The sequence below is a fragment of the Leptonotus elevatus genome, chromosome 16 (assembly GCF_054856555.1).
Source record: "Leptonotus elevatus isolate MCC_2025b chromosome 16, RoL_Lele_1.0, whole genome shotgun sequence".
Taxonomy (NCBI): domain Eukaryota; kingdom Metazoa; phylum Chordata; class Actinopteri; order Syngnathiformes; family Syngnathidae; genus Leptonotus; species Leptonotus elevatus.
The window spans coordinates 6,026,611-6,039,580 of record NC_141254.1 but is presented as its reverse complement, the minus strand read 5'-3'; the positions used below and the strand labels follow the sequence as shown (position 1 = coordinate 6,039,580).

The 12,970-nt window shown below is 36.4% G+C and overlaps 2 protein-coding genes across 3 annotated transcripts in view; one reads left to right on the top strand and one right to left on the bottom strand.

Moving 5' to 3' along the window:
* The window catches only part of nherf4b (NHERF family PDZ scaffold protein 4b), a 53,773-nt gene extending 52,479 nt beyond the window's left edge, over nt 1-1,294 (bottom strand). Inside the window, exon 1 of one of the 2 annotated variants that reach the window (XM_086098593.1) lies at nt 1,228-1,294. In XM_086098593.1, the coding sequence (XP_085954719.1) occupies nt 1,228-1,294 (67 nt within the window). The remainder of the gene's footprint in view (nt 1-1,227) is intronic. The other variant, XM_086098594.1, reaches the window with a different exon arrangement.
* A 7,527-nt stretch (nt 1,295-8,821) lies between these two features.
* Nucleotides 8,822-12,970, top strand: part of cltca (clathrin, heavy chain a (Hc)) — a 34,549-nt gene continuing 30,400 nt past the window's right edge. Inside the window, exon 1 of the mRNA XM_086057773.1 lies at nt 8,822-9,114. Within this exon, the coding sequence (XP_085913899.1) occupies nt 9,073-9,114 (42 nt within the window). The 5' untranslated portion in view covers nt 8,822-9,072. The remainder of the gene's footprint in view (nt 9,115-12,970) is intronic.

The window sequence follows — 12,970 nt, the reverse complement described above, 5'->3', positions numbered from 1 at the left end:
GAATTAGATCAAAAAGCAAGAGTGTTACTTTGTCCTAAATTTAATGACCACAAAGTTTTGGGAAAAGTGTCTAGTTTTAGCAGCATGCAGTTAAGTGAATACAGTATTGCAAACGTTTCTTATTTGCAAAACATCCATCTTAAAACACAGACTGATAAATGTCAGAGAAGTATAAAAATTTGAACTTCGAGCTCTGTGAATGTTCTATTCACTAACTGAGGCATCAGCATTAAACAGTGGTTTGGAGACTTAAAGTGAGCAACTATAAAATATGGTTGAACTTCCTGTGTATTATCTTAATCTTTGCTCTCTTTCAAGTAGGGTCGGCTTTCCAAGAACATAGTGTACCATCTGTAATCTACTGTCCAATAGAATTTAAGCAGTAGTTTGCACAATAAAACACTTCAAATAAAATACTTGTGCTGGGGCATGGAATCCGGTTAACTCTGTTATTGATTCATTATTGTTAATTCTGAGTCAGTATCAATTGTTGCCTTTGGAATCACTAATTAAAGGCTTTTTTACTGCATATCCTCCAAAATGATCAAACAATGTATGCAGTCATTTTCTGTTATCAATCATGTAAGAGAAAACATATTCAATTTTAAATAATTGTCTTGTTGCTCATGAACTTTAACCCTTCAAACAATGGGTTAAATAACTATCCATATGCTGTAATGTCTCGCTGCTTTTGATAGCATTTCGTCTATATCACATTGTGTTACATTAACAAATTATACTAAGTGCCTCAATGTTCCTTGTTCTTTGCCAGTTGATAAGATAAATGTAACACAGTGAATACTGTAGTACAATTTGCCAACATGAAATTATTCACATACTGCATGTGGCCATGCAAATTCACTTTTTGCCTGGAGTAGAGCAAAAACAATTTGTTGCTACTAATGGATCACTGTTTGCTTTTCCCATCATAAACCTTTAGGCGTACTGTATTCATTAAAGTAAGACTCACTTTGCTAGTAATTGTCACATGAGACACCATGTTGAGTCAGGGTGGAAAAATATAGTTTTAAGGTTAAAATATATTAAGAGTCTGGATGTTGTTACCCATTCAAACACTCAAATAGTCCGTAGAAAGGAAGCCCAGAGAGCACAAGACAAGGCATCAAAATATTCAAAGAAACATTTGCAACATGGATGATGTAGTACATAAAAAGACTGCTGCTGAAAAAAACACAACAACATGGTAAAATATTTTAAATGCAGTACCTGTATTTGATGTCATTTTGTGCCGCACAGAACGAGATGTAACAAGGAGTAATACAAACCCAAACATTTATTCGGATGAATGTGGCTCCTCCCCCAGACTGGAGCACCAGACAGGGGCAATGTCTAATCATTATGAAATTTGTGCACACATGCCTTCAGTTCACATCAAACTTTTGCAACTTAAGTATTAACTTATTTGTGTGTCCTTGTGAGAATTACTTTCAGTGAGGGTGATGCCAATGAAAGGGATATGGCACAATAACTGCTGCTATGATGGTACTTAATGAAATTATTGAAGGTCTGAAATGTAAAAAAAAATATTGTACTGCACTTTTTATTGACTTGACGAAGGCTTGTGATACTGTTGATCATGGCATCTTGCACAAGAGACTCGTGATTCTCTCAAGGGGTCCCACAACGTTCTGTTCTAGGTCCACTGTTATTTTGAATTTATATTGGGGGTGTCAAAATGAGTGCATTAATTTTGAATTAATTTAAAATTCCTTTAACACCACTAATTATTTTAATATGTGATTAATGACTGCCCCATACTTGGAAAGCCTGTACTGGGGGAATTCCAGTCACAATGCAGGGTTTAGGGTCCACTTAAAACTTTATCAGTAATAAATGTAATAATAATGCATATATTTGTGGCGACTGGGGTCAAATTGTATTTTACAATATTAAAAATGGGCGCAATTTCAGGTTACTTCATGTTAAAGATTAGCTAGCTCTTAATATGAAAAGAAAAGTGCACTGAGCTGTCACCAGTGTCTTACAATTGCAATTATGCCAACGAGTGGCAGAAAAATGAATTCAACACAAATTAATATCACACTTGTTTTTTACAGTACAGTCTATATTTTTAATTTCAACTCAATTTCATGAATTATTATGAAATTACTGTATTAATGACTAAAAGATGCAGCCAAATTTCTATTAGTTTAACATTTTTTCCCACTTTTATGTTTACAAGAGTATGAAAACTTTTGTACATTTAGAACAGACATAAAATGTGTGATTAATTGTGATTAATTCCGATAAAAATTTTGAATTGCCTAACACACCTAATGTATATCAATGATCTGTGTCAAGGTTTTCTAATGCCTGTTTTCATTTGCAGACAAATCTAAATTGTTTTTTGTTTTTCAAATGGAAAACCGTTATCCTCTTCCTAAAATTGAAACTGCTGAAGGAACATAACTCCAAATAGCCACCAAAATTAGTCTTTTAAGTCACATATTGAGGGTCTTGCTCGAAAACTCAAGCTTTAAATTGGGGGGGGGGGGGGGGGGGTTGGGTTCTATAGGAACCCAGCTTGTTTTTCTTTTATGGCAAGGACACGTCTTATTCCTGCAACTTTTTACTTGTATTGGACTATGGTGATCTGCTTTTTATGAATGCACCAGCACCTGAGGAAATTGGACAGCGTGTACTATTGTGCTCTGCGTTTTATTACTGGTTCCCGAAATAGTATTCACCATTGTACGCTCCTCATCTTACCTTTGTGCATATAGGCTACTACGTATGGTTCTATGGTTTGTGCTCTCAAAAAATCCTCCAAATGACAGTTCCCAGGGTTAGGACAGAGCTGTCAAATATGCTGCTCCTTTTTCATGGAGAAATTGTACTTAGAGTACTTTTGTCACATGACTGATTTTCACCAATCCAACATACTGTAGCTACTCGTGATGTTAGACTCCATTTCAGCAATCAAACACAGCCAGGCCATGACATAACGGAACACAGTCTGCGCAGCCCCACAAAGAAAGAAAGTTTTCAAAGTGACTCATTTACTACATGGGAGAAACCTATATTTACCTTAAAGATAGCCTTGGCTCACCTGAGACCCAGGAGTGGAAAAGCGGTGTAGAAAATGCATGGACGGACTAGGGCTGTAGCTATTGAGTGTTTTTATTATCATTCAAGTAATTAGATTTTTTTTGTGTGTGTGTTAAAAACAGCTATTTAGAATTATTAAACATATACTAATTATTCGGTAAAGTGATTGAAAGTGCATCTGCGGCTGTCTATGTTTCACCACCAAGGTTATTTTAGTTAACTAAAACTAACGAAAAAACAAAAATTCAAAAAACTATTTCGTTAACGAAATAAAATAAAAACGAAAATGCTATTTAAAAAACAAAAACTAACGGATGATTTATTTTGATATTAACCGCAATAAGGACATTTGAAAGTGTGTCACACAAAAGTGACGTCATCTAGCAGCAGCCAATAGAAAAGGACCTTCAGATGACATTGCTCCCACGGTGTTTTTTTAAATATTGTGCACAAGTAATACACACTTTTAAAAAAAACTAATACTGAAACTAACTAAAACTAAACTAAAACTAAACTAAAACTAAACTAAAACTAAACTAAAACTAAAACTAAAACTAAAACTAAAACTAAAACTAAACTAAAACTAAGCAGTTATGAAATAACTAAAACGAATCAAAACTAACAGAACCACCCTGAAAACGAATTAAAATTAACTAAATTAAAAAAACAAAACGAAATAAAAACTAACTAAAATGAAAAATTCCAAAACTATAATAACCCTGTTCACCACATTAGCATTAGCCTACAATACATTCTAGCTAGCAATAACAGACTGCATTAAATTAGCTAACATCAATAAATTAGCATCAATGTTAGTGATCGTAAATTGTGCTTTTATGCTATGAGCATTAGCTATGTACTTTATCTTTTTCTATGTATGAAATTATCTAATTATTTGTCTTTTACAGACTTTTCCCTCCTATCGCACCAACTGCAAGCTACTACAAGTGACTGCAGCAATATTATTATTTTGCTTTGACCTGTTTTTGTAATTGAATTATTCGAGTAATTCCAATAATTGTTGTAGCTCTATGATGGACTACAAAAAAAGAAGTCATCTGTGTCTGCTTATAAATGTCAGCATTTCAGCCTACAAGAACTGCTTGGCTTCTTTCTTTGGAACTTCAGAATCATACAATAGGCTGTCTTGGTCTGCGTTGGCAAAATGTTACCCTGTAAAATTAACTCGTTAGTAAAACAGTTGTATGCATTCAAAAGGAGCAGAGAATTAGAAAACATATTTACAAGCTGGTGACTAAGTTTGGAACCAAGTAGTGGCGGTTCGACCAAACGACGGAGGATGGTGGCCCCCAAAGATAAAGAATCTTTGAGTTATGTAACAGATGTTGGCATTGTTGATATTTTATAGATGAATTTCAATAAAATCACATTATATATAATGAATACTCTCTGGCTAGTGACCCTATTGTGTATCTGTGTGTAAACAAAGTTAACACCATTTATTGTGGCTGCCTTTACCTTAATTTATGTTATTTTTCATTTAAAAAAAAGAAAAGAATGTTGTTTTAAAATGAAAAACTTGTCTGCAGAATGATTATCGAAGATATCAGAATAGATGTGTAAATGAGTAGACAGATGTCTAGAAGGAGATTGCGTTCATGGGAAAACAAGATAGGATAGGTGGTGCCGAATGGGCATACAGCCATTAGGCTGGAGTTAATACCTGGGTCAGTGACTTTTTATTTTAATTCATAAAGGAGTTAAAATACTCTTCAAGGTATTATGAGTATCTTCACTCTAAACATCTAAAACCCAGCAAATCCATCATGGCATTTTCATTGAAGCTTGAGGCCACTAGATGGCGTCATGTTTCAAAGCAGCCTTAGCCAGTCACCGACACGGAGAGAGCAAAGGCCAAGTGAAGTCAATAAGTAACTTTTTTTCAAAAGAAGTTCAAAGGTTCTGCTCATAATTTCCTGGATGCCAGTAAATGAGATTTTGGATGAATGTCCATCATTTAAATTTTGATTGTGCAATGTTTTACTTGTATGGTTTAATTCTCAAATTAGAATAAACCAAAGTCTTAAAACAGTGTTGAATAGGCAATGATTGTGGATTTGCTATCCACACATGCTAATGAAAGGTTGCCATTCTGTTGAGAAATAGTAGCCCAACCCACAATGTAAAGAAATGATCTTACCACCTTGGGTTTAGGATGTATTGTATCGCACATGGCTTTGAAAAATAATTTCATAAGATGACGTAGCGATACACATGCATCGTTTGCTTTTGTGAGGTTAAAAGGTGATGATGTCTTGTGACCGCGACTGTCAACGCAGTGAGCACTAGACAACATGGTGTTCGTACAATTTTAATGAAAACAATTTTTTTTAGGATTAAATTAACGATTTAACATAATTTTGGGGTGCTGTCAGTGTGCAACATTGTGGACGATTCCGCACATCCAGGCATTTCTGAAATGTTTGCACCTTACTTGGTGAAAACTAATCGCGTAATGTATTGACAGATTGTTATAGTAGTCAAACGACATTTCATCACATTTTGAAACCAAAATAATCCTCACACATCAAATTACAGCGATCCAAAGTCCAATGCTTTTCAATGCGCATAGAGCTTCCTTTCACCAAATTCACGAGTGAATGCTGCATTCGAGGAAGGTGGGAAGTCGGAGTGATCACTCTCGGATTGTCCCAAGTTCGAGGCAAATGCAAACAACAAAGATGATTGATTATGATAGCAGTCAGTCCAAATCACGTTGGGTTATGTGAAGTTACTTGCTTCAAATAACTAAATTAATGTCATAATAAATAAAGTGATAAATATAATTGTGTAAATTCACGATCTGTGTCTCTATTGTTGAGTGACGTCAAATTGAAGCCGGTTGGTGACGCACACACACACACTTCGCAACTCGGATCTCTGAGTTTAAAGGGGTGTTCCCGCGGCGCACACTTCCTTGTTTGATATCTGAAAAATCCAATCTCCCACCTTCCTCTTGTCCTCGAATGCTGCATTTTGACTTGTGGCGCAAATTCGGAATAGGCCATATGAGGAATGCTGATAAACAGATCTAACTTGAACAAATTGGAAAGTCAAGCAAGTTGGTGTTTTTTTTGTTTGTTTGTTTGTTTGTTTGTTTTTTGTTTCCTGAAAAGCTGTCATTTTGGAGGTGGTGGGTTTCTCCCACTGACGTCACACCAAGACATGGCGACTTGCTCATCACAGTTTTTCAGTGCTCAGGTAACGACCAATCCCGACTCAGGTTCAGAAAAAAGGTAAGCCCTGATTGGTCATTACCTAAGCCCTGAGCAACTTTGTTGTCATCTTTTTTTTGCTTTCTTTATTAATTCAAACTCCAACATCCAATTCAAATTGAGCACACAAACCAGAACGGTGCTGTCAAACAAGACAACTGTGTTGTCATCTTCATTTGACAGCAAGTGGCAAAATGGTCGCCTCCTGAGAGGCTGAGATGGGTAAAAAAGGGTGGAGTTTGCTGCATAACGTATACTGTATTACACAAACACAATATAACTCAGAATCCAGTGTTTAGACTAGTCGGGCTGCATAGATATTGCTTCGCATATCATCATCAATGCAATGGCTGCTCAGTTGTCTTGATGTTGACACTATTTTAGTTTTCCTGATGCGGCAGATGATGAGCAAAATTTAGTAAAGGGAGATGAAAACTGTTACTGGAATCCTTGAGGAAAGATGGTAAAATATATTGCTGTTCTTTGGGTTTTTCTTTTTCATAATAGCCAAAGACTATGGCCTCCATGTGACACCCAGAGTGCGAAGGCCATAATTGTGACACACTTGACTTCTTTATGGGTGTCATCAAAGTCATGGCTGTAACAGTATTCCTAGCGTTCAGGACTTGACTCAATCATTACACAAAATAAAAACACATGGTGTGGTATCTGTAATTGTGCTTTGTGCACCAATTTCTGGAATCTGGAAGAATGAGGTAGCAGATGGCAATATATATTTTTTTCCTTTTCAACCTTTATTTAACCAAGAAAAATCCCATTGAGATCAATGGCCTCTTTTTCAAGGGAGTCCTGGCCAAGAGGAAGCAGCAAACACAAAATAGCCTATAGTGTCTACGCAGATGCAGTGTAATATATTTGCATAGATTAGATACCTTTGAAACCATAGAGACCTTTTTGTTTTGAAGCCACACTCATAAAAGCTAAAAACAAGGATGTCCTCCTCCTAACATCCAATGACTAATATATGTTTATAAGTGAGTGAAGTAGGGCACAAATGCAGGAGATGCATATACTTTATATTGTCTTTGCTGCAGCCTATTCCAATTGACTTGTTGAGCAAGAGACAGGGTACGCCATTGATTGGTCGACAGTCAAACGCAGGGCACATAAAGACAAACAAGTATTCACACTCACATTCACACATACGGACAACTGAGAGTCTTGAAATAAGACTTGATCATGCTTAGCTCTTATTGTGTATAAGAAAATAGCTCACTTTATACAAGGCTAGAATGTCATACCAGCAGTTATATATATATATACATATCTTTTTTTTTATACAAGTCTTTGCGTTTGTAAAGAATATTTTGTTAAAATGCTTATGCATCACAATGTACATCCCCGAATTGGGGGAAAAATGTAAAACAAAAGAAGAAAAAAAGGTGAAAGACAAACGTTGCATTGAAACTATGTATAAATTAGTGGCATTTTAGATTGTACATATATGCCAAATCAGCACACACAAAAAAAAAACTTGCTTACCAAGCAGTTTGTTTTACATTAAGCAATAAAGGTAACATCCTCTGGTCAAAGAAATTGTGGATGTTAAAAGGGGAAATGAGGACTTGGGTTCTCACTGTGGCCAACATACTACACTGAACTGACTGAAACTATTATTTTTATTTTTGTATTTATTTTTGTATGAAGTGGATCTTACGGTGCATAATTCAGTTTCACTGCACTGACTGATACGTTGCTGAAGATAGGAGTTTCTAGACAATCTTGGGGTCCAGACAGAACTTGTATATTCATGATATAATACGATACGTTACGTTTCATATACTTTAATTTTGATTACATTTGTACATGTTTCGGTTAGGCCAGGGTCTGTACAGTAAGGTACAATACGTGGTGGCCCAACAAAGTGCCATTTCGGCCCAAGGCTATCCGGCCACTGGATTATTTATTTATTTATTTATTTTAAATGTCAGGGGCCACATTAGAGATCTCTGAATCCATTGCAACGTCCCTGGGGGTCGTTGATACGGACCAATACCAGTCGTCTCTCTGGGTCCCCCATTGTTTTGTCATTGATCTGGGCCAATGTCAATTGTCTTTTGGGCCCTTGCCAACCCTTTTTCAGCAGACTTACACATGACTGACTTACTGACTAATGTACTTATAACTACTACAAGTACTTTAGATACAATTAATTCTGTTATTTTTAGAGTACGGTAAATTGAACTTCGGTAAGTGCGATATAATTGGCCGACAGGAACAAGTGTACAACGCGTATGATGACTAACGTCCATTTACACAAACGAATGATGTGGCAAAAATCAAGGCGCGGAGGACAACTAGTTCCTAGATTGACATGTGTTCCTCTTGCCTTGTATTTTTTTAATGCAGTGTTTTAATCAAATAACTACGAGTTGTTTTAAATACTACTGTAATACCAATGGAGGGGTGAATGTGAGTGTCAAAATGCCCTTTTTAAAACGTGTAACTCTGTATTCATCCGCCACACAGAGCACTTCCATTTCCGGGATGTTTTCTGTGCTTGCTAACCTCCACCGCCATTGCGGATCCAGGGAGTCGGTGTAGTGGCAGCCCGCCGTTAGCTAGGGGAAGCTCGCAAGTCTAGAGCCAACAGACGATCGTAAACGTACCATCACACCGACAGCACTTTCACTTCTATCTTTGGAACCTCCGAACTGAGGCTCCCTTGCTGTTCGGCTGGGATCTGAGAGACGCCGTAGTTTGTTAGCATTCGAAGAAACCGGAGGAGAGTGAGAGAGGAACCGCCATGGCTCAGATCCTACCAATTCGTTTTCAGGAGCACCTGCAGGTAAGTGGGATGAATTCACTTTATTTTGTGTGTGGGTTTCCTTTCATTCGTACTCGCTACGAATTTTCTTGTGGCGCTAGAGACTTCCTGGTCCAAGGCAAACATTGCTAACAAGTAAAGTTAGCATCGCGAGCTATGCTAGCTAGCCGGGCTGGGTGGATGACGTTTATCTTAGTTAGCATCTAAGCCGTCTTGCTAACAGTTTAGTAACCCTTGTTCGCTTTACTGTGGCGTTCATTTACCACCGATGGCTATCGATCGAAAATTTATGGCTGACTATTAACTCTGTGCTGACTTTTAACGGAGCATTCCGTGTACTTGACTGGGCCATTACATTACGCACATAGAGCACTAGTATCACTTGAGTAAGTTTACGGGTTTTCACGCACGTCGCATGCAGATACAACCTGTGATCGCGGACTACCACACACAGTAATTCAAAAAAATTCACGATTACGTTTTGTTTTAAATTATTTATTTAGCGCCCGTTGTATGATTTAAAAAAATTTAAGAATCGGTTTAGCATTGGAACGCCCTAAAACATGCAAAAGATAATATCACGTTCGCCAGGGTGTCAAGAAGTCATGTGATGTGTTGTTTTAACACTTTGTGCTCAAGGAAAGAAGCAACTAGTACTACCCCCTGATAAAGCAGCAATTTAATTAATGGCATATTTACAATTTGGGGACACATTCAGAAGTTTGTTTAAATTGCAATGCATTTTCACAATTCACTGGACCTTTAACTGCTTGGTACTATAACCTTTATCTAGCAGGAAGTTGAGTATAGTGGAACTACAGCATATAAATAACTTGCCATTTCAGGAATATGTAGGCTGTCAGAAATGCCAATGCAGATTTTTCTTTTGCCATGTTTGCAGCAGAAAATTGACATTATAAAATTACGGTAACAGGAAAGGGATGTGTTGTAATTAGGACTGGGGGAATAAAGTAGACATCCAGATAAGTCGACTTATATTTTCTGTCTAAAAGCTCCGCCGGAACAATGTTTGGGCTGTCCATGTTTTATACACTGACTTTTTTTTTTGTGCAGATGCCCATAGTATTGCCTTAATGCCTTAACCCAGGGATAGGGAACCCCGGTCCTCGAGAGCCACTGTCCTGCCTGTTTTCCATGTCTCTCTCCTCAAACACAGCTGACTCAACTGATCAGAAGCCTGATAACGATCTTGTTCATCAATCAGGTGTGTTGATGGAGGGAGACATGGAAAACAGGCAGAGAAGCGGCTATCGAGGATCAGGGTTCCCTACCCCTGCCTTAACCCCAAACCCCTCATTCCTTATAGTCCCGCACTATATATAATATATGCCTAATATGCCCTGCTAATAAATGCTTAAAAAAGTGCACTTTAATAATGTGTTTAAAGTGTGTGTGAGAGGAGCAAAGCTTTTCAAAATATTTTTTTACACAGCGTCTCCAGTTCACTAATTTTCACCTACTGTGGGTGGGTCTCGAACCGTATCCCCCACGATAAATGGGAGTCCAATGTCCTTTTGAAGTTTCTTTCGACAGTATGTATTCAGGTTACGTACTGTGCAACAGCTGTCAGTGTAAAGAGCTACCAGGCTGCGACGAAAGGTTTGTGTCACAGGGTCATTTTTTGACATCCATTTGTTTCTTTATGCAGCCTGCGTCGTTGCATCACAGAAGCTGAAAAGCAAATTATTCTACGATGGAAGAAGACACAATAATACGTCAAAATCCTGGATAAATAGATATTTTGAGTTTAGAATGCACAATTAATCAAATTTTAATCACATGATATTTTAATGTAAAATACAGGCTCTGCTGCATATCTAAATAAAACCTTTTATCAACTAGTGGTCAGCCATCATATAGGGGGTGAAACATAATTAAGCCTTCACTAAATTGCCTCAATAACAAGTGAGCGCACACGGCAGGGGGAGACCTACTAGGATGTCAACGTGCAAGTAGCGATGGTTTCGATCTGGTACTTTAACAATACTACAGGGTGTTTCATCTCAATTCACTTCAATTCACAAAATCTCATATCTTGGTAACTGGCAAACGTAGCATTGGTTTCGTTGGAAAGGTAAAATCTCTTTTTTAAATTGTATTTTATTTTTTTGCTGCAGTGGTTTTTCTAGATCATTATGTCACAATCAAGGTTTCAGCTTTTGGCGTAAGGTGCCATTTCCACCATTTGTTTTTTTATTTGCTTAAAATGTCGTTTACTGAAAAGCAGAAAGCATTTCAGCATCAGTGGATGATCTGAAGACTCTGATAATTGAGGCCTTGATAACCATAGAGCGGCGATTCGAGCCTGATATGCTTGTTCGAGTTTGACATGTAATGGAATACCTTTTTGATGTGTGAAGTGTAACCAAGGGATCGCAAATTGAGCATTTGTGAAAAGTTAAACAAAATGTTTAGTTATTGGATTTTTGTGTTCACATTTTTTACCGCATAAATTTAAGATCATTAGTTTTCAGAAAAAAAGTTTGGGTTTCATATCTTCAACAGTTATTGAGATTGAGATACAGTATAAGTTATCATAAAGTGACATATTGAGATGAAACACCCTGAATAAATTTTTTGTTAGCAAAACAACCAAAGTTTTTTTTTTTTGCCAGATCGCCATCATTTCTTTAGTTAATGATTTAGCTTCTCCCCTTTGCTCACAAATGAACATTAATGTGATAATTTTTCAGCGTATGGTTTTGCATAAATATCTGATAATCTATTTCTCATAGTTCCAAAATGAGCACCCAAATCTAACAGTCCGCTCAAGTATTGAAATGGCAAGGTCAATTCCTTAGTTTTTGTTGTAAACTGAAGACATTTGGGTCAAGCTGAAACCGAGACAAAAGTTCAGAATTCCAGCTTTTATTTCATGGCATTTACATCCAGATGTGTTAAACAACTCGGGACAGAGCACCTTTTGTTTGAAGCCACCCACTTTTCAAGTGGGAATTTTGCAATTGCAAATGTTGCTGCTGTTCTCTCATTCTCTGGTTGTATGGATCAATTTGCACATATTCATATTATACATGAACATATACTGATGCACAGTATTTTATTTGGCAAAAGAAAAGATGACTCCGTCCATCTCCAGACAGGACCACTCAAAGAATGACCAAACATTTACGTTATTGTATTGTTGCATTGAGTTTAAATTGTTTTTTTTTTTTTTAAGAGCTCAGTATTGTTCATTTGGAAATGTCATCATCATTGCTCTTTTTTTTTTCTTTTTTTTTCTTTTTAAATATATATATATACACATATACATATATATATATATATATATACACATATACATATATATATACACATATATATATATATATATATATATATATATATATATATATATATATATATATATATATATATATATATATATATATATATATATATATATATATATATATATATATATATATATATATACATACACATACATATATATACATTTTTTTTTTTGTGTGTGTGGGTGAGTATGTGTATGTGCGTGCGTGCGTGCGTGCGTGTGTGTATTTGTTAGCTCACCAGAAAACCTATTAGAAAAAAATCTCATACCGTTCACCTAAATCGAACACCAGGAGACCCGAGGGGACCGAAGAAAACCAAGGAAGGTGAAATGTTTAGTTATTGGATTTTTGTGTTCACATTTTTTACCGCATAAATTTAAGATCATTAGTTTTCAGAAAAAAAGTTTGGGTTTCATATCTTCAACAGTTATTGAGATTGAGATACAGTATAAGTTATCATAAAGTGACATATTGAGATGAAACACCCTGAATCAATTTTTTGTTAGCAAAACAACCAAAGTTTTTTTTTTTTGCCAGATCGCCATCATTTCTTTAGTTAATGA